The sequence below is a fragment of the Urocitellus parryii genome, chromosome 11 (assembly GCF_045843805.1).
Source record: "Urocitellus parryii isolate mUroPar1 chromosome 11, mUroPar1.hap1, whole genome shotgun sequence".
NCBI classification, from domain to species: Eukaryota; Metazoa; Chordata; class Mammalia; order Rodentia; family Sciuridae; genus Urocitellus; species Urocitellus parryii.
Window position 1 is genome coordinate 125,502,336 of NC_135541.1, and position 25,094 is coordinate 125,527,429.

The 25,094-nt window shown below is 54.2% G+C and overlaps 1 protein-coding gene across 1 annotated transcript; it reads left to right on the plus strand.

The window, feature by feature from the left end:
• The first annotated feature begins 3,701 nt into the window (after window positions 1-3,701).
• Window positions 3,702-25,094, plus strand: Acp6 (acid phosphatase 6, lysophosphatidic). Its single transcript, XM_026382489.2, has 10 exons — window positions 3,702-3,902; window positions 9,703-9,831; window positions 9,931-10,061; window positions 10,369-10,448; window positions 13,534-13,621; window positions 14,317-14,449; window positions 20,166-20,266; window positions 22,567-22,662; window positions 24,130-24,295; window positions 24,924-25,094. The coding sequence occupies exons 1-10, from the start codon at window positions 3,702-3,704 to the stop codon at window positions 25,059-25,061; spliced, it is 1,263 nt and encodes a 420-aa protein (XP_026238274.2). The 3' UTR covers window positions 25,062-25,094.

Below are 25,094 nucleotides of genomic sequence, written 5' to 3' on the forward strand. Positions count from 1 at the left end.
CAGAACAAAAGAAATGGATGTACTCACAGCTCTAGGGGCTGGCCTCTGAGGTCAGGGTGCCAGCATGGTCAGGCTCTCTGGTGAGGGTTCTCCTCCTCGTGACGAGCTCCAGCTCACATGGTCAACTATCTAGAGACCATTTCTACTAGCTACTCCCTGGCTTGGCTTCTCCCTGGGTGCGCACATGCCCTTTCTTTGGTACATGGGCATGAAGGGAGAATTCTCTCTCTTCTTATTAGGGCACCGATACGGCTTAGATCTAGAATGTCCCCCGAAAGTTCATGTTGAAGGCTAGGTCCCCAAAGCAGTGAGGTGGGGCATTGGGTAAATGATTGGATCATGGGGCTCTAAACCCATCATTGGATTAATCCACTTGGTGGATGAGCAGTTTGGGAGGTGGTGGAAACTGTAGGCAGGTGGGACGCGGATCCTGGGTTGTGACCTTGAAGAGTACATCTGTACCTGGCCCCTCCTCCTGGTCCTCTACACCTCATCTCAGGCCCAGAGCAACGAGGTCACTCCACCAAACTCGTAGCTCACTTAACTTTAATCACCTCCTAAAAGCTTATTTCCAAGACATCACACTGGGGTTTAGGGGCTTGTTCCTTTTCTTTTTTATTCTTTATTCTAGTTTTTATTCTTTATTGGCCCGCCAGGCTGCCCTCTCCCTGTGCCCTCCCTCCGCTCACCTGCAGAGCTGCAGTGTCTCCCGTATGATTTCTTACATTCAGTTCTGACCTTCTGTGTCTCCTTTTTGTGCGTGGTGCTGGGGATTGAACCCAGGGCCTTGTGCGTGCGAGCCAAGCACTCTATCAACTGAGCTATGTCCCCAGCCCAGGGTTTAGGGTTTTAATATAGGACTTTGGTGGGAACACAACTCCGTTAACACAGAACTCAGAAAAGTGAGTCCACGGGTTGGGCGGCGGGAAAGCTGTGAGGACGTGCAGGGTTGCAAGATGACACCCTGCCCCCAGACTCACTCAGAGCCTGCCAGGGGCATCAGGTCAGGGCGAGCTCCAGGGCAAGTTGTCTTTGCACTGAGTCCAGTTTGACTCCAGGGCAGAATTCAGAGTGATCAAAGACTGGCTGGGAAGGTTTCTACTCCAACTCCTCACAAGCCTCTCCGTGAGACAGACACGTGTGGTCTTGGCTGTGTGCTGGGCACAACCCAAGACTCAGGTGGGCTGCCTCCACAACTTACTGGGAACAAGTTTCCCGAGTTCAAAGCCAGACTCAGAGTCCCACTCCCTGTCCTTCAGTTCTACCTGGAGCGGGCCTCCTCCTGGCAGAGTCCCGGTTCCCGCCGCCCCTCCCAGGCCTGCCCACGTGGGTTCCCGGCCGCCTCCCCCACGCCCAGACCTGCCCACGTGGGTTCCCGCCCCCACGCCCAGGCCTGCCCAAGCAGGTTCCGGCCCCCACGCCCAGGCCTGCCCACGGGGTTCCCATCCCCACGCCCAGGCCTGCTCAAGCAGGTTCCCGCCCCGCCCAGGCCTGCCCACGGGGTTCCCGCCCCCACGCCCAGACCTGCCCACGCGGGTTCCCGCCCCCACGCCCAGACCTGCCCACGCGGGTTCCCGCCCCCACGCCCAGGCCTGCCCAAGCAGGTTCCCTCCCCCACGCCCAGACCTGCCCACGCGGGTTCCCGCCCCCACGCCCAGGCCTGCCCACGCGGGTTCCCGCCGCCTCCCCCACCCCCAGGCCTGCCCACGCGGGTTCCCGCCGCCTCCCCCACGCCCAGGCCTGCCCACGCGGGTTCCCGCCGCCTCCCCCACGCCCAGGCCTGCCCACGCGGGTTCCCGCCGCCTCCCCCACCCCCAGGCCTGCCCACGCGGGTTCCCGGCCGCCTCCCCCACCCCCAGGCCTGCCCACGCGGGTTCCCGGCCGCCTCCCCCGCGCCCAGGCCTGCCCACGCGGGTTCCCGGCCGCCTCCCCCGCGCCCAGGCCTGTCCACCAGGTTCCCGCCCCCACGCCCAGGCCTGTCCACCAGGTTCCCGCCCCCACGCCCAGGCCTGTCCACCAGGTTCCCTCCCCCACGCCCAGGCCTGTCCACCAGGTTCCCGCCCCCACGCCCAGGCCTGTCCACCAGGTTCCCGCCCCCACGCCCAGGCCTGTCCACCAGGTTCCCGCCCCCACGCCCAGGCCTGTCCACCGGGTTCCCTCCCCCGCGCCCAGGCCTGCCCACGGGGTTCCCGCCCCCGCGCCCAGGCCTGCCCACGGGGTTCCCGCCCCCACGCCCAGGCCTGTCCACGGGGTTCCCGCCCCCACGCCCAGGCCTGCCCACGTGGGTTCCCGGCCGCCTCCCCCGCGCCCAGGCCTGTCCACCAGGTTCCCGCCCCCACGCCCAGGCCTGTCCACCAGGTTCCCTCCCCCACGCCCAGGCCTGCCCACGCGGGTTCCCGCCGCCTCCCCCACGCCCAGGCCTGCCCACGCGGGTTCCCGCCGCCTCCCCCACCCCCAGGCCTGCCCACGCGGGTTCCCGCCGCCTCCCCCACCCCCAGGCCTGCCCACGCGGGTTCCCGCCGCCTCCCCCACCCCAGGCCTGCCCACGCGGGTTCCCGCCGCCTCCCCCACCCCCAGGCCTGCCCACGCGGGTTCCCGCCGCCTCCCCCACCCCCAGGCCTGCCCACGCGGGTTCCCGCCGCCGCCCCCACGCCCAGGCCTGCCCACGCGGGTTCCCGCCGCCTCCCCCACGCCCAGGCCTGCCCACGCGGGTTCCCGCCGCCTCCCCCACGCCCAGGCCTGTCCACCGGGTTCCCGCCCCCACGCCCAGGCCTGCCCACGCGGGTTCCCGGCCGCCTCCCCCACGCCCAGGCCTGCCCACGCGGGTTCCCGCCGCCTCCCCCACCCCCAGGCCTGCCCACGCGGGTTCCCGCCGCCTCCCCCACGCCCAGGCCTGCCCACGCGGGTTCCCGCCGCCTCCCCCACGCCCAGGCCTGTCCACCGGGTTCCCGCCCCCACGCCCAGGCCTGCCCACGCGGGTTCCCGGCCGCCTCCCCCACGCCCAGGCCTGCCCACGCGGGTTCCCGCCGCCTCCCCCACCCCCAGGCCTGCCCACGCGGGTTCCCGCCGCCTCCCCCACGCCCAGGCCTGCCCACGCGGGTTCCCGCCGCCTCCCCCACCCCCAGGCCTGCCCACGCGGGTTCCCGCCGCCGCCCCCACGCCCAGGCCTGCCCACGCGGGTTCCCGCCGCCTCCCCCACCCCCAGGCCTGTCCACGTGGGTTCCCGCCGCCTCCCCCACGCCCAGGCCTGTCCACGCGGGTTCCCGCCGCCTCCCCCACGCCCAGGCCTGCCCACGCGGGTTCCCGCCGACTCCCCCACGCCCAGGCCTGCCCACGCGGGTTCCCGCCGCCTCCCCCACGCCCAGGCCTGCCCACGCGGGTTCCCGCCGCCCCGCCCAGCCGAGTCCCGGCGCGCGGCCTTGTGGGAGTTGTAGTTCCCGGGGGCCGAGCGCGCCTGGGGACTCCACTTCCCGCGCTCCTCTGCGGGGCCGGCAGAGACGGCCGGGCGCGGGAGGGCTGGGAGCTGTGGCCGCTGGAGCCGGCCCTCTGTGGGGCGTCCGCCGCCGTCTGTGGGGCCTGTCCTTCGGGAGCGCAGGGACCCGACTGGAAAGCGGGCTTGAGGACTCGAGGGCGAGGGCGAGGCGCGGCCGTCGGTGGGCCGGAGTGTTCACCCGCGGTCCCCGCGCGCTCGGGGCGGCCCCATGGCGGCCCGCGCCCTGGGCGCGCGGCTGTGGGCCCCGGCGGGCGCGCTGGCCGCGCTGGCCTGCTGTCTGCGCGCGCGGCGGGCGGCCCCGGGCGAGCTGCGCCCCGAGGCGCGCGGCCACCTGGAGCTGAAGCAGGTGCAGGTGGTGTTCCGGCACGGCGCGCGGAGCCCGCTGCGGCAGCTGCCCGGCGCGGACCAGGTGAGCCGCTCCCCGCGCCTCCCGACGGCCCTCCGGGCCGCGCCCCAGGCCTCCAGGGTCGCCCCCAGCTGCGGCGCCGCTGCTCCTCCGGGGGAGCCTGGGACTCGCCTGGGGGCCCTTTGGCCAGCGGTCAGCGGCGCGCCAGGGCCGGCCTCCTGGGTGCTGTCGGGGACCACAGGGACCTGCCTAACGGGACAGGTTCCAGGACCCCTCTGGAGGGTTGGCTGGAGGCGGTGGGAGGTCGCAGGAAGACGTGGTGACAGTGGCTGTGTCCCGGCTCTCTGGTTTCAGACTTCTAGACCTGTAGTTAGTGGAAGGGCTGGTGGTCGGTTTGGGGATAGGTGCTTTGAACTCTGCCGGTTAACGACGACTAAATAGCCTTAGAGCACAAGTAATTCCATGTTTTTTATGGTTAGCCTCTGTACGCAGGTCCCCAAGTCCCACAAGTAATTGTGGAATGCCTAGTGTGCGACGCTGAGGTTGCAGTTGGAGCGAATCCAACAGGTTGTCCATCTTCCTGGTCATGGTTGCTTTTCTAGAGAAAACCGAGAGCGTTGGACTCTTCACACTGTGCGCTACAACCCAGTTTTCAAAGCAGGCCTCAGTTAAAAGCAAATCTCTAAGGTACTCTCAAATATATTTGAGCAGGCGCTTAACATATGTGGGTTTCTAGTTAGCCTTTCCGTGGCTACCCTACTTTCTGTCTGGTACTGGAATTTCTCATTTGTTGATGCTTTGGTCTTTATTCAGTCCCTTACCTGGCTTTTTTCCCATCAGATCATCAAAGTTTCTTTATCATTTTGTAAACACATGACCCATCTCTTGGGCAACCTCTACCCCCACTTTTCCCCATTTATTCTTGTTACAGAGGGCTGGGAAGTAATTGATAGGAATACACACACACACACACACACACTTTTTTTTTTTCATGTTAAAGACAGGTTATCAGTGGTAGCAAAGAATAAAGCTTGACTGTCTAGACCTGGGCCTCGTATGTACAGTGCATGTATTCCCCAAAGCCCTGTAAAAAGATTGTTTCTTTTAGAGATTTCTCCTGAGCCAGTGGGTGTGTGATGGGTGTCTTATGCCTTTCTGGAAGAGGGGGTCCTTATTGCTTAGCACACCAGCTTCCTCCATCATCTCTCTCTAACTGCAAAATGCGGAACATCATAGTCCATGGCCTCATTTTGCAATAAGAGAAGACACAGTACCTCTCCTACCAGATCATACCTGCAGACTGTAGGTAGATGCTTCAAAACTGTTTGGTTATCTAGAATAAAATATGTGCCTAAAAGCCAGGGGTGGAAACCACCCTCTTTCAAGTGAATGTCGTCAGCCCTCTATAACTTGCTTCTGGAAGGCCTGGCTCAGGTTTTCTTTTCAATATCCCATTTAATAGACAGATGATTGGGATTTTCTATCTTCCTGGTTCTGACATTAATTATATTCAGGTGGGACCATGTCGCAGCCGTTCAAAAACTAAAATTTCTTTTGGTATGTGTTTACTGATTTTTGATTGGTTTATAGATAAACACATGTGACAAGTCATTTCAGTTATTTTACAAATCCTTAGAAAGTAGTCTTGTTTAAAATATGAGAGGTTTTTTTAGGGCTTAAATAACTGTTTGTTTAGCCTATCTTGATAAAAGTATGTGCCTTGGAAATAAAATTATGGAACATAATTAGCTGTTTTCCTGATCATTACAGTAGATCCAAATATACTTTCAAAAGAATAGAGTTGACTCTCACTTTAGGTTTTCCTAGTTCCCCTGCAGACAGTGGCAGGATGACCACCAGGCAGGTTCTTCTGTTTTTATAAAAGACAGTTCACCCTGCCCTAGCTTCATTGTTAAGGTATTTTGGTTTTTATTTGACAAGATAGATTAGCTGGGAAGCATAATGTCTTGTTACTTGATTCCTAGCCAGAGCTCTGCTGAGAAAGGTGGCATTCAGGACGCAGCACGTGAAGAATGTGCCAGGCCAGTACATCCATCTTTCTATAGTGATGGTTCTTTACCTTAGCAGGATATTGAACTCAAGTGGGGATATTTATTTATTTATTTTTTTTATTTTTATTTTTTTTCGGCATACACAACATCTTTGTTTGTATGTGGCGCTGAGGATCGAACCCGGGCCGCCCGCATGCCAGGCGAGCGTGCTACCGCTTGAGCCACATCTCCAGCCCAAGTGGGGATATTTAAAAGTACTGATGCCTGGGTCTTCCTCCCAGAATCCTGATTTAATTGGCCCAAGTGTCCAGACATTGTAAGATCTTCTCTGGTGAAACTTTAGAATTGTCTGGACTCTACATCATTATGAAGTAAAGGGCCTGCCCCCCAGGGAGGTTCAGAATCGGGCTCAGGCATCAGTAACTTTTTAGAAAATGTCCTGCTGATGCCAGTGTATGACCCAGGTTTAAAACTGTTGTTTTATTTAAAAATCTATACCTGGAAGTTTTTTGTTTGCAAAATTTTTTCTCTTGCTTGGAATTTAGCATATCCCTCCCAGTATAGAATCGCCTTCACTGAAATGTGCTTTGGTGAGATGTTCTCGTTCTGTGTTGAGGGAATTGGGAGAAACAATCCCACAGAACTCATTGCTGTGACTACTGAAAAGATGTTCATTATATTACTCTCTCCTCTTTATGAGGACCCTTGGGAGGAATCTGTCTGTTAGCATTAGATATGGTGGACTTCTCCTGAACAGTTTGCTTGCTTTTATCTTTAAACTTGCCTAGCTGATCAAATTTCTCCTTTTCTATAAAAGCCAGAAAGCTTAGTGACAAACTTGCAGTCCACCTATGACAGGTGTATGGGTTTTGATAGATGCATTTTTGGTAACCTATTACTGCATCTGTTTTTGCCCCTATGCTTATTTGGTTTGTCTCCTACCGACTTGGACTTGGTTGTCTCACTAGATTTTAGGTATTGCTTTTGGAGATGGGGTATAAATATGAGGAGGATTATCAAGTCAGTCTTTATCATTAAGTTAAGAAGAGGAAAGAGGATGAGAGTGTGTATGTGGGGTGGATACTGTATGTGAAACCACGAGTCGTTCATGTCGATCCTCTGAAAGCGTGGGCTCTAGACTTGGGGTGACCTGCAATGCAGGACTTGTCTCTTGGGAGCCACAAAGGCGGCTAGCAGAGGGCTTTCTCAGTGAAGCTCGATGGCCTGTGGACTTAGGTCTCTGACCTGGAGCAGGGTAATTTCATGTCAGTTTTCAGTGTCGTGATGGAGAGAGAGAGAACATTTCAATGGCGGGGGTATGCCAAGAGTTCTCGGAGCACAGAGGACTTCACTCAAACTTAAGTGACCAAAGTGAGCACAGTCTCCTGCTTTCTTTGTCTTTGTGTTAGTCAGGAGCACCTCCTCTACCTTTCCACATTAGGTACACAGGCTCAAAATCAAAGGAGTAGTTTTCCTTTCGTTTTCCTTAGTTACTGCCAACCCAGCCACAAAATAGAACTTTACCTACTAATTCAGATGTCTCACATTTACCTCCTCTGTTCTTGCTGCCTTAGGTGAAATCTTGGATCCTTTTATTGTTTGGACTGAGGTATCTCCTGAAATCTCATGGGTGAGACAAGGCAGGAATATTCAGAGGTAAAATAATTGTATTGTGAGCATGGTGAGATGATCAGTGGATCAGTCCGTTGCATGGATGGGCAATTCGGGGGTGGGGGCTGCTGTGCTGGGTGCTGACTGGCAGGTGAGGCAGTAGGTCACTAGCAGCATGCTTTGGGGTTTGCATTCTATCTCTGGTGCCTTGTCTTCTCTGCTTCTTGGCTGCCAGCACTGAGCAGCTTTGCTCCACCACACCCTTCCACCACCCTGGTCTGCCTCACCTTGGGCCAGAGGAATGGAGCCAACCGATCATGGACTGAACCTCTGCACCTGTGAGTCCCAAATAAACCTTTCCTTCTCTAAATTGTTCTTTTTAGGCCTTTTAGTCATAGCAGTGAAGAGGTGACCAACAGTACTCATGTAGACTATGGTAGACATCATAAACTTGACTTTCCTGCCTTGGTCTTCCCAGGCCAATAGTGATGATACCCGTGACTTTTGAACTACTCTGGAGCTGTGGGCCCGGGGCTGGCTGCCTGGGGCTCCGGGTTCTTATTCCTCCTGCAGCTGGAGAAACTTCAGTTTTTACATTTACATGTACAAATTGAATATTCAGCTTTACTTGGCATTTGCTAATTAAAAGGCTTGAAAACCATTCCCAGTTTGAGACAAACTAGACTACTTCTTTGTATACACATTCTTTAGTATCTCCTCTTTGCTCCAATTTTCTAGCTATTTTTGGAATTCTGAATGCCACCATTTCTTCTTACCTGCTTCTTACTCCCAAGTCCCAGTTGTTGCTTGTCTAAATTCTGTTCATTTCACATATGATCTGTTCTGTGAAATATTCCCTGAATCCTCAACCAGAAGAGAATGTCTGTTTTACCTTGAACTACAATGGACTTCATCTGGTTTCTTATAGCACATATTCCCTTTTATTATGTCATTTAGATTCAGAGTTTGCTTCCTCTATTAATCTGAAAATCAGGGAAAGACAGAGCCAAATTGTCTCAAGCTTGATATCTTCCACAGGATCTGGCAGATGATCAGAGTTATTAATTGCATGTATGGTGTGCTACGCCCTTCTTAGGATTTCAGAATATAAAGGTCAATAGATGACTGAGTCTCTGTTCTCAGGAAGCTAAGTCTCCTGAACAGGACAGACCAGTAAAGGGACTCTCCTAGAACAGTAAGTAAAGGTTACCAGAGAGCCACCAGTTTTGCTATAGAAGTTCAGAGCCATGGTCAGGCTTGTTGAGTCTTCTCAGATGACAGGAAAGAAAATTCTAGGAACATCACGTTGGAAAAACTAGGAGGTATGAAGATGGCGCCGAAGGAAACAGTTGTGGGGCTGGAGAGGTAGTGTGTAGGGCAGGGAAGACGTCCTGAGGGGGTGCTGAGAAGAGGGTGGGCCATGCTAACCGCAAGCCAGGCTCAGAACTGAGGAGAAGGAGCAAGGGTTAACTGTGAAAAAAGGGAGGAGGAGGCAGTAAGGTTTACTGTGTCCTGCGGTCACAGCAGGAGCATCCAGAGCGACTTTGTTCTGGCCAGCAGGGCTGCAGGGGTGGTGTGTGGCAGGGAGTCACTAGTTGGAGTCCTGGGCCTGGGAGGGTGTGGTAGCACTGGAAAGGACAGCTGAGGTTGTGTGGAGGTGCACTCCTGGCTGCGAGAGTCACGGACAGCTGGAGCTGGGGATTGTGGCCACTTGGGATGTCTGGGAGCAAGTGCCAGACTGCAGGGAATAAAGGGAGGTGGGGAGCAGCCAAGGCTTCCTGGTGGCAGCTGTTTATTTCAGAAATTGGATAGCAGGAACTAATAACAAGGGACACTAGCATGTGTGGTGTGCTACGTGGGGGTCCAGGCATGGAAACTACAGAGAGGTTCCCTGGAGATCTCCCAGGCATGGTCACTAAGGCCATGCTCATCGTGCACTCGCCAAGCACCTGCCGCCAGGCACTGGCCATCTCTCCCCTTCAGCCTGGGCTCAGGGCCAAAGTAGCCCCTGACAGTATTAGTGCAGCATTCATAGGACCTGGGCCAAGAACACCTGGAATCCTAAATCGGTCGTTTCTCCCTGTAAGTGGAGCTAAAGTTTCTCCCTTTTCCTCGCACGGGAAGGTCTGTAGCCTAATGTCGGAGTGATTCTGCCTAATGTTCCATGGGAACACCAGATGTTAATGCTGTGAGTTTCAAGAAACTTAAAAAACATATCTTGTTTTTTATGATCACAACAGGTAGAGTGGAACCCCCAGCTATTAGAGGTCCCACCCCAAACTCAGTTTGATTACACCGTCACCGATCTAGGTGGTGGCCCGAAACCACATTCTCCTTACGACTCTCAGTACAGCAGGACTACCTTGAAGGTGAGCACTGCGTCCTGCTCTGGGCCACTGCGAGTTTCAGTGGGTCTCTGGGTGAGATCAGCCTGGCAGGTGTCTGAGTCTCTTTCTTCCCCACTGCAGGGGGGCATGTTGGCTGGGCAGCTGACCAAGGTGGGCATGCAGCAGATGTTTGCCCTGGGAGAGAGGCTGAGGAAGAACTATGTCGAAGACGTCCCCTTCCTTTCGCCAACTTTCGACCCTCAGGAGGTCTTGTGAGTCATTAGAAGAGGATGTGTTGCACTGAGTGAGGTCTGGCGTGCGAGGGGTCAGACACCCCAGGGGCTCCTGCTTTCCCCAGAGAGGTTTGGGGGAGAGTGGTCTGATGCAGTTGTCCTGAGACCTCCTGACTGGAGGTCGCGTTCATTGGCCTGTGGGTCCTCTGGGGGCAGCCATCCCACAGAGCGGCGAAGCCTCTTCCTGACCTCAGGGCCCTGGGTGTCTGGAGACTGCAGCTGCTCGTGGTCAGTGTGTGACTCAGCCTTCCTTCCGGGGGTGTCTCTGCCTTTCTGTTTTTTCCAGTGTTCGCTCCACCAACATGCTTCGGAATCTGGAGTCCACTCGATGTTTGCTGGCTGGGCTTTTCCAACGTCAGAAAGAAGGTCTGTCTATGGGGTCTACAAGCCAGCCCCTGGCCCTTGAGGAGCAGCCTCCCAAAGTCCCTCTCTGTCCGTTTCCCCATCTCTCTTCTGCACATGTGGCCGGGAGTGTGCCTGTCCTCAGGGTCCTTGCTGCCCTGCCACGTGCTGTCCGCTCCAGCCTGACCTGTCAGGAGTGGCGGTGCGTCAGTGGCTCCAGTGTGCCTCCTCCTCTGGCCTCTCCTCCCAGGCGTCTGCACAGGCTGCCCAGGGCCGTGCTGTCTGCATCCCGGGGACAGTAGTGATCTGCTAAGAGAGAGGAGGGCAGAAGAGTGCTGATTCACAGTAGGACCCAAGCATTAGCTGCGTTTCTTACGATAAACCTGTGTATGGCTGCAGTCAGAAATTCCCCAACTTTTTACTGCCAAGGACTGCATTTTTTTCCCTCATGGATCCCATATATCTAGGGTCTTTGGCCATCAAAGGAGACTGCATTTTTGGCTGGACACGGTGGCACAGTCCTGTAATCCCAGTGTCTGGGGGAGGGGGGCTGAGGCAGGAGGATCACAAGTTCAAAGCCAGCCTCAGCAATTTAGCAAAGCCCTAAGCAACCCAGTGAGACCTGTCTCTAAACGAAATACAGAGTAGGGCTGGGTGGTGGCTCAGTGGTGGAGTGCCCCTGAGTTGCATCCCTGACCCCCCACCCCCCAGAACAGGTGGCTGCATTTTATCATTTGTTATTGATTCAGACTTACTTGAATCCCTGGTCTGCGTTTCAGATTGTCATTAGCTCATCAGAATTAAAATAGTAAATGGTGCCATAAGGCAAAGGTTATTGTTCTTTTCTTTAGCTTCTTTAGCAGTATCTCAAATAGAAACAAAACATTCATCGAACTTTTAAAAATATGTAACAGAATAGGAACTTCAGGCCAGAGGAGCCTGCCTAATCCCTAGCTGGGTTGGGTGCTGCGGCTGGTTTCTTGCTGCAGTTGGCTGCTAAGCACAGACGTGTGTAGCCCACAGAAGGCAAACAGAACGGTCTCCCTCCCTCCTGGAGAGCCCGCGAGCTTAAGAACCACCCACAGGGCCTGATCTGAAGTCCTCACTGGCCCAGCTTCAAAAGGGCAAATGCCCTCTTCCTGGAAACACCAGAAGCGTGACAAAGGAGGGTCACAAATTGCCGATGCCCCAGGGTTCCAGCAGGGAATTCAGTGGGTCCTTACACGCCTCTTGTGTGGCTTCCTGGGTAGCGGTTGTATGCATGGGACTCGGAGAGATGGGGACTTCAGTTTGACTCCTGTTAGAGCTACTTCTGTGCTCTCCCCAGCATCAAGGGAGTTGAATGAGCCAAAGAACCTCAGAAGGTGCCACAGTGAATGGAAGTGGTGCGACACGGGGTCTGGCTTTAGGAGGGAAACCTTCGAGAAGCCCCAGGGAGCTCCGTGAGAATTGTGGAGACACAGGCTGGGAGGCAGCTAGAGGCGGCTGGCCGGCCCCATTTGGCCAGTCCTTGGCTCAGTTTGTATCTGAGTGTCTATTTAGAGTGTCTTTTTACTGTCAACTGTAGTTCCAAGGTGCCGATACAGCAGCAGACTCCAGGTGGAATACTCTGTAGTGTCGTCCGTGTTATGCTAGATTATTATCAGTTTTTAAAATCCCAGCACTAAAGACTTGGTATATACCAAACAGCATTCTAAGGACTTTGCATATATTGTGTAAGTCTTTTATAACCCTGTGAGGAAGGTACCATTTTCCATTTTACAAATAAGAGAACTAAGAGGGGCTAAATGACCTGCCCAGGCACACTAAACGGTGAATGGTATTGGTGGAATTCAAACAGTCTGGTATCAAAATCCATGCTGTCACCTTTAGGTTCAGCTACTTATCCAAGGATATGTGCATGTAGATCATTTTTTGTGTTTTTGTACATGCAGAAGCCCAGGATTCTTCAGAGAGGTCATAGGGACTAGAGGAAAGGAGGGGGCATGGGACATGCAGATAGACTCTGCTTTGAACCACCACCTTGCAGATATCAGCACTGTTGCTGTTGGACATAGTGGTGGCGAGGTTCCCGAGATCACTGATAGGGTTCCACCCCTGGGATTGCAGATGAGCCCTAAAGAAAGAGAGTGGCTTCCCAAGGCAGCCCTGTGGGTTAGTTAGGGACTCAGGACCTGCCCGACAGACCTTCAGTGGGGTTTCCTTCTGTCGAGACCAACGAAGTGTGTTTGGATTCTCAGATTCTAGTAACGTTACCATGGCTACTTTAAAACCTGGGGTTCTGATCCTCGGGACTCGGGCCACCTACTTGCTGTGTGGACTGACGGCAGTGAATTCCAGGTTGCTGCTGGTGGGAGGTGTTCCTTTTGCCCTTGGGCCTGGGCTGTGGGAAAAGAGAACCTCCACAGGGCTCTGCGCCTCTGGCAGGGCGTTAGGAAACCTCCAGGTGTTGCCAGAGGGGACAAGAGCTAGTGACCTCTGAGCAGCAGCTAGGTATGGGAACTCTGGTCTGATCTTTGGTTCCTAGCAACTCTTCCAGAAGGCTGGCTTTTATTTTGGGCAGGACCCCAGCCTGTGGAGATTCATGGCTTTGTGGCCACCTTTCTCAGACTGTGATAAGTCGCCATATTGGCCTATGAGATTGAACTTTGGGAAGAAAATAACCTAGTTCTGATCAAATTAGGGACAGCCCATTCTTCCTTAGGATGCTTAGTTGCTGGCAGGGCTTGAAGGCAGGGAGTGTTGGGATGAGACGGGGGTGTGGGGTAAGAAAATCAAGGAGAATGCTTCACTCAGGAACAGTCACTCAACTCTAGACCCTCAAGGGTGTTCCTCAGAACGCCTGAGGTGGGACTGGGCGGTTCATTCCCCTCTGGTCTGTTCATGGCCATTGGAGGGCCTGTGCTGGACAGAACAAGGCTGCTGCCTGCTTTCTGTGATGCTGGGGCCGTGGGAACGCTCTGCAGGGCCGATGTGCGCTGGGGCCTTTGCTCTCCTTAAGGAGACCTGGTGCTCCAGCTCTGTGGTGAACAGAGAGGAGGAGGAGGAAGTGGGGCTTGGGGAAGAACCCAGTGAAGTCTCTTCCTGCCTGTGCACCCGTTCCTCCCAGGACCTGTCGTCATCCACACTGCTGAGGCAGACTCGGAAGTGTTGTACCCCAACTACCAAAGCTGCCAGAACCTGAAGACGAGGACCAGGTAAGGGCCTAGTGGAGGGCGCCCCTCCCCACCGTGGCTGGCAGACCTGCCTGCCCTGAGGCTTTGCCCAGGCCCACCCTCATGGCTGCCTCCCGCTGCCACTGCCCAGGGAGTGCAGGAGCTCTTGCTCGTGGCCGCAGGCTCGCAGCGGAGGTGCAGGGAGTCTGGGTGGTGTAGTCGTGAACAGGCCTTTTCCCCATTCGGACTTTACACTCGGTCTCTGGAGTGGGTGGATAAGGTAGTGAGTGAGCCGGTCATCAGCCTGCGAATCCAGGTGTACTGGCCCAAGAAGACAGACTGCCCTCCCCGTCCCTGCTGGTGTGCCGCCACGCAGGTCCGTTGGTTAGGGCGGATGACCCTGTTAGTCCTCAGCCATGCTGAGCTGCACCAAGGCGATATGAGATGTGTTCATAGAAGAGAGAGTGCTGTCTCCAGGCAGACCTGGGTTGTGCATGGTGCTGGGCACGACAAGTAGGACTTGGAAAGTCTGACCCTTGCTGACTTGTATCAATCACTTGACTTCGTGGGATCTTAGTTTCCTCATCTGTGAAATGGGAATGATGCAGCGAGCTCCACTGGGTGTTTGTGAGGGTTGAAGGGGACCTCAAAAGGTTGAGCAACACACATTCAGTAAACTGTCGATTGCTGTACAACATAAAGATGATGTAAAAATATTTTTAAAATTGCTTTGGCAGAGGCCGGAAGGAGGCTGCTACTTCCCAGCCACAGATCTCAAAGGATTTGAAAGAGGTGAAGGAAGGGATGGGCCTCGACAGTAGCGTCGAAGTGGACTTCTTCATTCTCTTAGACAATGTGGCTGCTGAACAGGTGGGATGACACTTTTCCCTGAACCTTGGGGTTTGGTGACCATGGGGCAGGCACTTGGATGAACAGGCTCCTGATTTGGAACTAGGTGGGGAGAAGTGGATGGAGGCCCTCTGGTGTGCAGGCCACTGTGATGAGGCTTACGGGTGGAGTGGATGTGGGGGCTGAGGGAGAGGGCGCAATGAGGAGGGGACAGGAATAGTCATGGACTCCTCACCCAGGTAGGAGTGCAGACATCCAGCTCTAGATCAGTTAGGGGTGCAGACATCCAGCTCTAGATCAGTTAGGGGTGCAGACATCCAGCTCTAGATCAGTTAGGGGTGTAGACATCCTGCTCTAGATCAGTCAGGAATATAGACATCCAGCTCTAGATCAGCCAGGAGTGCAGACATCCTGCTCTAGATCAGCCAGGAGTGCAGACATCCCGCTCTAGATCAGCCAGGAATATAGACATCCTGCTCTAGATCAGCCAGGAGTGCAGACATCCCGCTCTAGATCAGCCAGGAATATAGACATCCTGCTCTAGATCAGCCAGGAATATAGACATCCTGCTCTAGATCAGCCAGGAATATAGACATCCTGCTCTAGATCAGCCAGGAGTGCAGACATCCTGCTCTAGATCAGCCAGGAGTGCAGACATCCCGCTCTAGATCAGCCAGGAATATAGACATCCTGCTCTAGATCAGCCAGGAGTGCAGACATCCCGCTCTAGATCAGTCAGGAGTGCAGACATCCCGCTCTAGATCAGTTAGGGGTGCAGACATCCAGCTCTAGATCAGTTAGGGGTGTAGACATCCTGCTCTAGATCAGTCAGGAATATAGACATCCAGCTCTAGATCAGCCAGGAGTGCAGACATCCAGCTCTAGATCAGCCAGGAGTGCAGACATCCCGCTCTAGATCAGCCAGGAATATAGACATCCTGCTCTAGATCAGCCAGGAGTGCAGACATCCCGCTCTAGATCAGTCAGGAGTGCAGACATCCCGCTCTAGATCAGTTAGGGGTGCAGACATCCTGCTCTAGATCAGCCAGGAGTGCAGACATCCCGCTCTAGATCAGTCAGGAATATAGACATCCAGCTCTAGATCAGCCAGGAGTGCAGACATCCTGCTCTAGATCAGCCAGGAGTGCAGACATCCCGCTCTAGATCAGTCAGGAATATAGACATCCTGCTCTAGATCAGCCAGGAATATAGACATCCTGCTCTAGATCAGCCAGGAGTGCAGACATCCCGCTCTAGATCAGCCAGGAATATAGACATCCAGCTCTAGATCAGCCAGGAGTGCAGACATCCCGCTCTAGATCAGTCAGGAATATAGACATCCAGCTCTAGATCAGCCAGGAGTGCAGACATCCTGCTCTAGATCAGCCAGGAGTGCAGACATCCCGCTCTAGATCAGTCAGGAATATAGACATCCAGCTCTAGATCAGCCAGGAGTGCAGACATCCCGCTCTAGATCAGTCAGGAATATAGACATCCTGCTCTAGATCAGCCAGGAATATAGACATCCTGCTCTAGATCAGCCAGGAGTGCAGACATCCCGCTCTAGATCAGTCAGGAATATAGACATCCAGCTCTAGATCAGCCAGGAGTGCAGACATCCTGCTCTAGATCAGCCAGGAGTGCAGACATCCCGCTCTAGATCAGCCAGGAATATAGACATCCTGCTCTAGATCAGTCAGGAGTGCAGACATCCCGCTCTAGATCAGCCAGGAGTGTAGACATCCCGCTCTAGATCAGCCAGGAATATAGACATCCTGCTCTAGATCAGTCAGGAGTGCAGACATCCTGCTCTAGATCAGCCAGGAGTGCAGACATCCCGCTCTAGATCAGCCAGGAATATAGACATCCTGCTCTAGATCAGCCAGGAGTGCAGACATCCTGCTCTAGATCAGCCAGGAATATAGACATCCTGCTCTAGATCAGCCAGGAATATAGTCATCCTGCTCTAGATCAGCCAGGAATATAGACATCCTGCTCTAGATCAGCCAGGAGTGCAGACATCCCGCTCTAGATCAGTCAGGAATATAGACATCCAGCTCTAGATCAGCCAGGAGTGCAGACATCCTGCTCTAGATCAGCCAGGAGTGCAGACATCCCGCTCTAGATCAGCCAGGAATATAGACATCCTGCTCTAGATCAGTCAGGAGTGCAGACATCCCGCTCTAGATCAGCCAGGAGTGTAGACATCCCGCTCTAGATCAGCCAGGAATATAGACATCCTGCTCTAGATCAGTCAGGAGTGCAGACATCCAGCTCTAGATCAGCCAGGAGTGCAGACATCCCGCTCTAGATCAGCCAGGAGTGTAGACATCCCGCTCTAGATCAGCCAGGAGTGCAGACATCCCGCTCTAGATCAGCCAGGAATATAGACATCCTGCTCTAGATCAGCCAGGAATATAGACATCCTGCTCTAGATCAGCCAGGAGTGCAGACATCCCGCTCTAGATCAGTCAGGAATATAGACATCCAGCTCTAGATCAGCCAGGAGTGCAGACATCCTGCTCTAGATCAGCCAGGAGTGCAGACATCCCGCTCTAGATCAGTCAGGAATATAGACATCCAGCTCTAGATCAGCCAGGAGTGCAGACATCCTGCTCTAGATCAGCCAGGAGTGCAGACATCCCGCTCTAGATCAGCCAGGAATATAGACATCCAGCTCTAGATCAGCCAGGAGTGCAGACATCCTGCTCTAGATCAGCCAGGAGTGCAGACATCCCGCTCTAGATCAGCCAGGAATATAGACATCCTGCTCTAGATCAGTCAGGAGTGCAGACATCCCGCTCTAGATCAGCCAGGAGTGCAGACATCCCGCTCTAGATCAGCCAGGAATATAGACATCCAGCTCTAGATCAGCCAGGAGTGCAGACATCCTGCTCTAGATCAGCCAGGAGTGCAGACATCCCGCTCTAGATCAGCCAGGAATATAGACATCCTGCTCTAGATCAGTCAGGAGTGCAGACATCCCGCTCTAGATCAGCCAGGAGTGCAGACATCCCGCTCTAGATCAGCCAGGAATATAGACATCCAGCTCTAGATCAGCCAGGAGTGCAGACATCCTGCTCTAGATCAGCCAGGAGTGCAGACATCCCGCTCTAGATCAGTCAGGAATATAGACATCCAGCTCTAGATCAGTCAGGAGTGCAGACATCCCGCTCTAGATCAGCCAGGAGTGTAGACATCCCGCTCTAGATCAGCCAGGAATATAGACATCCTGCTCTAGATCAGTCAGGAGTGCAGACATCCCGCTCTAGATCAGCCAGGAGTGCAGACATCCCGCTCTAGATCAGCCAGGAATATAGACATCCTGCTCTAGATCAGCCAGGAGTGCAGACATCCCGCTCTAGATCAGCCAGGAGTGCAGACATCCCGCTCTAGATCAGCCAGGAATATAGACATCCTGCTCTAGATCAGCCAGGAATATAGACATCCTGCTCTAGATCAGCCAGGAGTGCAGACATCCCGCTCTAGATCAGTCAGGAATATAGACATCCAGCTCTAGATCAGCCAGGAGTGCAGACATCCTGCTCTAGATCAGCCAGGAGTGCAGACATCCCGCTCTAGATCAGTCAGGAATATAGACATCCAGCTCTAGATCAGCCAGGAGTGCAGACATCCCGCTCTAGATCAGTCAGGAATATAGACATCCTGCTCTAGATCAGCCAGGAATATAGACATCCTGCTCTAGATCAGCCAGGAGTGCAGACATCCCGCTCTAGATCAGTCAGGAATATAGACATCCAGCTCTAGATCAGCCAGGAGTGCAGACATCCTGCTCTAGATCAGCCAGGAGTGCAGACATCCCGCTCTAGATCAGCCAGGAATATAGACATCCTGCTCTAGATCAGTCAGGAGTGCAGACATCCTGCTCTAGATCAGCCAGGAGTGCAGACATCCCGCTCTAGATCAGCCAGGAATATAGACATCCTGCTCTAGATCAGCCAGGAGTGCAGACATCCCGCTCTAGATCAGCCAGGAGTGTAGACATCCAGCTCTAGATCAGCCAGGAGCACAGACATCCAACCCTAGGTCAGTCAGGAGTATAGCTATCCAGCTCTAGATCAGTTAGGAGTACAGACATCCAGCTCTAAATCAGTTAGGGGTACTGACATCTGGCTCTAGATCAGTCAGGAGTACGGACATCCAACCCTAGATCAGTCAGGGATATAGACATCCAGCTCTAGATCAGTCAGGAATATAGACATCCAGCTCTAGATCAGTCAGGGGTATAGACATCCGACTCTAGATCAGTTAGGAGTACAGATATCCAGCTCTAGATCAGTCAGGAGTGCAGACATCCTGCTCTAGATCAGTCAGGAGTATGGACATCCAGCTCTAGAGCAGTCAGGAATGCAGACATCCAGCTCTAGATTAGTTTTTTGAAACTTGTTTAGAATACCTGGGGTGTGTGTGTGTGTGTGTGTATGTTTGGGAGAGTAGGGGTCGAGTGGGTGATGAGTAGGGAGGATTCTGGGTAGGGAGGGGTGCTCAATTTTTTTTAATAACACATCTATTTTATTTATTTATTTTTATGTGGGGCTGAAGATTGAACCCACGTCCCTGCGCATGCTAGACGCGCTGAGCCACAACCCCAGCCCAGGGTGCTCAATTTTTACATTCAGTCAGTATCTGCTAAGATCTAAAACTTTTGGGTCCTTATTTATTCTACCTTTTTTGAAGAGTATATGCATATCATCATAGTAAAAATCTGAGAAGGCCATAGTAAAGAACTCTGGGGCTAGAGCTAGAGCTCCTTTGGTAGAGTGCTTGCCTCTCATGCACAAGGCCCTGCTGCCCTGGGTTCAGTCCCTAGCACCACACACACACATACACACACAAAAAAAAAAAAAAAAAGAAAAAGAAAAAAAAAAACAACTCTGGTTAATCTTTTGTTTTTCAGGGTGGGGGAATTACCGGGGATTGAACTGAGGGACACTTGAACTCTGAGTCACATCCCCAGCCCTATTTTCTATATCTTATTTAGAAATACAGTCTCACTGAGTTGCTTAGTGCCTCCCATTGCTGAGGCTGGCTTTGAACTCACGATCCTCCTGTCTCAGCCTCCTGAGCTGCTGGGATTATAGGAGTGCGCCACTGCGGCCTGGCCTCCAGTTAATTTTTTTCCCCCGCCCCCAGTTAATCTTTAAGTCTGTTTTTCTCCAACTAATCTAGCCATAGGATCTCTTTTGTGTAATGAATACATAAAGAAAATCACACGTGGGAATTATCTCTCTAGATTCAGAAGTCGGACACCGTGGCAGCGTAGGAGCCTCCTTCCTTCTCTTGTGAAAATGACCTCATGCCGCAGAGGCACAGACGCACCTGTGCTCAGGTGCAGTGGGCTGAGGTCTTAGGCGAGAGCTCCCGTAGAGCATCTGTATGGCAAATCTTCAGAAAGCATTTTAGGGAAAATGAAAGGCAAGTGGAAAGTTGTGAATCCCTTGCCTTGGTGTTTGTTTCTTTTTTAAATTTAAAAAATAAAATTAAAAAAAAAAAACGTGGAGTGGATGGGAGCCATCAGAAATGGAGGAAAACGTTTTCGATGCCGGCTCTTCAGCCCTCCAGGAGGGCATGGCTTTGGAAGGACTTGGGGGCAGGGCTTTTTGAGCTGTTCAGCCCCTTCCCAGAAGACAGGTCCTTGCAGCCTCCGCGGGAGCCGAGCAGCTGCCAGGCTGGGGGCAGAAGCCGTGATCTGAAATGCTGCCTGTGCTCCTTGCAGGCACACAGCCTCTCGAGCTGCCCCACTCTGCAGAGATTCGCCCAGGTGGTTGAGCAGAGGGCCGTGGACACGGCCTTGTACGTCCTACAGCTGGAAGACAGGTGAGTGGCCTCTGCAGCTGCTGGCGCAGAGTCACCTTGGTCGGACCTCCGAGTGTGTGGGAAGGGGGCCCTTCAGGCCTGCTCACACCGTCTGCTGGCACCACCGTGGCCTGGGAGACAGCCCTGCTCACTGCGGCCTTCCCAGGTCCTGACGCTTCGGATCCGGGCTGGTGACCTGGGGCCTCCACCTGGTTACAAAGAATACAGAGCCCCACCTGCTGAGTGTCTCAGACACTCCCTTTTTCCTGTGTTCCAAGGTTCCAAAGATTTAGTGGGAGGTGTGGAAGCTGATGGAAGAATGTATTTCTCACTTTCTTCCTCATTGACACTTTACATACGAGTGTCATCTTCTCACCGTCAGGTGGGGGAGGAAGCTGGGGCTGAGTGTCGGCAGCCCTGCCTGAGCTGAGCTGGTGCGTGGCAGAGCCAGGACTCGGACCGCCCTCTGACGGACAGGCCTGCGTCTGCTCTTTCTCTTCCTGCTGGTGGGATGCTGTTGGTAGAAGGCTGCTTCTTGGCCACCAAGAGGAAAGGCTGCCCTCTTACAAATGTCAGAAGCCTCTTTTTTCTGTTAGAATAAGAGCATTCGGCTTATCCTCAGAATAAGTGGCTTCGTGGGGGAGTGGGCAGCGGAGGAGGGTCCTCAGGAAGACGGGGCAGCTGGCATTCCAAGGGTTTGCCCAGTGTGCGGCCTCAGAGGCCCTGACCGCACCGACCTGCTATTTCTTGTTTGACATGACAGTATATTTTGATGTACTTACACAAACATGGAGTGTGACTCATTCTCAACACAGTGTCACTCACCATAGAGCAGAATGGCTTTTTGACGTTTGCCAGTGGATACATCTTGAGACTGTCGTGCTAAGTGAAACAAGCCAACCCTCAAAACCCTCAAAACCCAAAGGTCGAGTGTTCTCTGTGGTGTGAAGATGCTGCCTGCGTTCACCCTGAGTCACACGTCCACTCGTGCGCCAGCCTCGGGCATCCAGAAGGTTCCAGCCAAGCCACTCACTTGGCCGCCCCTCCCTGGAACTTGCCAGCCTCCTCTTTTTTCATGAAGCGATGCTGCTACCTCAAACTATCACTCACTGTCCATAGGCATGTTAATGACTGTGCTGTCCCGCCACCCAGCCATTTCTCACCCTTACAGCGGGAAGCAGCTGTGGTGACATGTAACAGAAGGGGCACACTTAGGTTCCAGTAGACTTTTTTTAAGAAATGCTTTTTCTAGTAGATGGACACACTGCCTTTATTTTATTTTTACGTGGTGCTGAGGATGGAACCCAGTGCCTCACGTGCCAGGCAAGCGCTCTGCCACTGAGCCCCAGCCCGGCCCCCAGTCGACTTTATTAACAGAACAGCAGGCAGGTCTGATGGGGCCGAACCTTCGTTAGTCTCTCCTTGTCCACTGTCCTTTCTGTTCCCTTGGCCCTGGTTTCAGAACCGATGTGTCTTCAGGGACAAATGGTCACAACTTCCAGTCCAGCTTGGCTTGGCCTGTCCACGTTCTCCTGGAGGTGCCTGTCACCACAGTGTTGGTCACCTCTCTCCATCCGCTGCTCCGTCGTTTCTTGATTGTGAAGTCTCCATGAGTAGGGATGGTCACGGGACTCCCTGGTCCCCTCCGTCAGCGGTGGGGTTCTGGGAGTTGGAGGAGAGGAGGTGGTGTTTTCTCCTTGGTAAAAACAGAGAGGCACACAGCGCTTGCCAGCCCCTCCTCCTGCTGTGCTCACAGCTGGGAGAGGATGTGGTGTGCCCGTCAGTAGCTGCCCGAGGACTGTGAGGTAATAAGCCACAGAATGAAGACGGTGGAGCTGCAGAGCCCGCCCTGGGACTAAGTCAACTGATAGACGTGAATAAGAAGTGTCCCTCTGGCCTCAAGCACAACAGGAGAGAGCTGACAGCAGGAACACACTTGGGAGGTGGCTCCCTCGCGCCCACTCCTCCAGGCCCTCTGGAATGCCTGGAAGCCGTCATCCGTCCTTCTCCGTGTGGCTCTTCTGCTCTTCACGGCCTCCTTCCCCATGATGGACCCCGTCACCACTGCCCCTCCCCAGCCCTCCCGTCTCAGCTGTGCTCCTAGCGCTCTGCACCCAGCTTCAGTTGTGGCAGTCTTTGTCCACAGGGACCCCCAGCTGCAGGTGGCACCATTTGTCCTCCCGCCTGCTGTCCCTCCTGCTCTGCTTGTCTTTTTCTTGGCCCATCCAGTTGGGCTCCTGAGGCCCTACAGGGCAGGGCCAGCCTGCGTCCCCTGAGTGCTGACTGGGTGCCGGTGTCTGACCTGCTTCTGCTCTTCCTAGGGAAGGCCTTCAGATGGCAGTGGGCCCCTTCCTGCACATCCTGGAGAGCAGCCTGCTGACCGCGGTGGACCCTGCCACTCCGCCCAGCCAGAGGAGGTACTAGCACAGCAGCCCCACTCTGCCGAGAGCAGCCGGAGGCAGTTCCCCAGAGGGGCCACCCCCAGGCCGTCCGCAGCTGCAGGGAGGTGTCCAGCGAGGCTCACAGCCTTTTCCACCTTCTTCCTGCTAGATCCTTCTGACTGGGTTTTGAAATTTTTAGTTTAGCCAAAAAGAGCCCTAAATTCATTTTCCCATTTTTTTAACTGTTTGTCTTTCAACAGACATGTTTATATCACACTGATTTGGAATTTTATTTTATTTGTTTATTTTTAGTTATAGATGGACACAACACCTTTATTTATTTATTTCTATGTGGTGCTAAGGATCAAACCCAGGGCCTCACACACCCTAGGCAAGCGCTCTTCCACCTAGCTACAACCCCAGCCCCAATTTGGTACTTTAATAGTTTAAAATATAATTGTGTAATAGATGTAGTTTGAACGGCTAAGAAGGAGTGATATCCACAGGCATTTTAGAAAGTTGGAAATGACCCATGAGCTTCCACTTTTGCAGGGCCTGGCACCCAGGTCAGGACCACAGGTCTGGAGTGCTGTGTGTCCTAGGCGTCTGCCGATCAAAGTGTGATCTGCAGTCAGAGCTTCATCATCACCCAGGAGCTTGTCAGGTATTCAGGCCTGACCTGCTGAGCAGAATCTACATTTCAACAAGATCCCTAACTCTGTGTGCCCCTTGGCTCTGGAGGAGCATGTGACAGGCTCCCTTGAACGTGATCCCTAACTGTGCCCCTTGGCTCTGGAGGAGCATGTGACAGGCTCCCTTGAACGTGATCCCTAACTCTGAGCTGCTTGATGCTCTCTCCTTGTGTCTGTAGAACACTACAGGATCTAGTGCTAGGCTTCTGCATTGGGGTCAGTAAACAAGATCCCCAGCCCACCCCAGGAGATGACACTGCGTCAGTCAGAAGTAGGTTGAATGGCCACTGGGAGACTAGGGTGAAATGAGCTCAGTCCCTAACTGCAGGCTTTCCCAGCCAGGAGCAGAGGCTCTCACTGACCGCCGTGTGGCGAGAGTGGGAAGACCCTCCCTGCGGCCTGGCAGGATCCCACGAGGGTCTAACCACACCAGCTCAGTTCCTTCCTTAAGACTCACCAGGAGGAGGCCAGGAGAGTGATCCCAGTGGGACCTCCCCTGGTGACAAGAGGCGTGGACTGTGGTCCCCCTCCTGTTTCAGTGCAGCTGAGCTAGATGTCACCTGGTTTCTGAGGCCAGTGTGTTCCTTACTCCAGGGAGACAGGCAGCAGTGTGAAGCCCGCGGTATTTCAGAAGTCCGACCAGAGGTACGGGCCTGGTAGATTCAGCTTGAACAGCGTGACTCCACCAACAGAGATGTGATGTCCATAAGGTCCTTAAAATGAGCTTCTGTAGCCACTTTCATAGGACCTGGACCCCTGGGCCTCCCGAGTTGTGAAGTAGACATGACAGGGAACTGTTTCCTTCTTTCAGAAAGCTACACCTCTATGCAACTCACGATGTGACCCTCATCCCTCTCTTAATGACCCTGGGGATTTTTGACCACAAGTGGCCCCCGTTTGCTGCCGACCTGACCGTGGAACTCTACCAGCACCAGCCATCGAAGGAGTGGTTTGTGCAGCTCTATTACAACGGGGAGGTGAGACCTCGCAGCTGGGACCGAGTGGTGGCCGGGCCCTCCCCAGTGCCCCTGGCTGGGTCAGCACCAGGCCCCGTGGAGTCTCCCTGGGTGCCCTCAGCTCCCTGCACCCCGTGGGCGACTCACAGCTGTGCCCAGGGCTAGAGCAGATCTTGGCCTGTGGTGGGACGTGGTCCTGATCCTGGTCTGCAGACTCGTTCCAGGAACAGAGCCGCTCCTGCTCTTCTCCCAAGAGACTGTCGGGACGCAGCCTCCTGACCGGGAGCCTCTTGAACATGCACGGCTGGGTCTTTGGGAGGTCGCGGGCACTGCCAGCACCCTTGACTTGCTAACGGCCTGTCGACATCGATGCTGAGAAAAGGGACCAAAGCTCTCCCAGGGATGAGACCTTTGGCTTCTCCAGCTCAGTGATGTCACTTGACTGTGTCCTCTCAGTCAGCTCAATGACCTTTCTCGAGTGGCCTTTGTAAGCGGGCTGTAGTGGAGTGTTCTGGCTGTGACTGGGTATGGGGCCTTCTGAGTGTTACGTGTGTGTGCCGCGGGGCCAGAGCCTCTCAGATGGCGGGGCTCCCCAAAGGCAGCAGAAGGGCCTGGCCCTGGGGGCTGCTGAGCCACGTCTCTTCCACAGGAGCAGGTGCCAAGAGGTTGCCCCGACAGACTCTGCCCGCTGGACCAGTTCTTGAAGGCCATGTCAGCCTACACCTTAAGCCCAGAGAAATATCACGCCCTCTGCTCCCAGGCACAGGCCGTGGGGAGTGAGGAGTGACCGACTCGGACCAGTTGATGTCTGAATAAAATG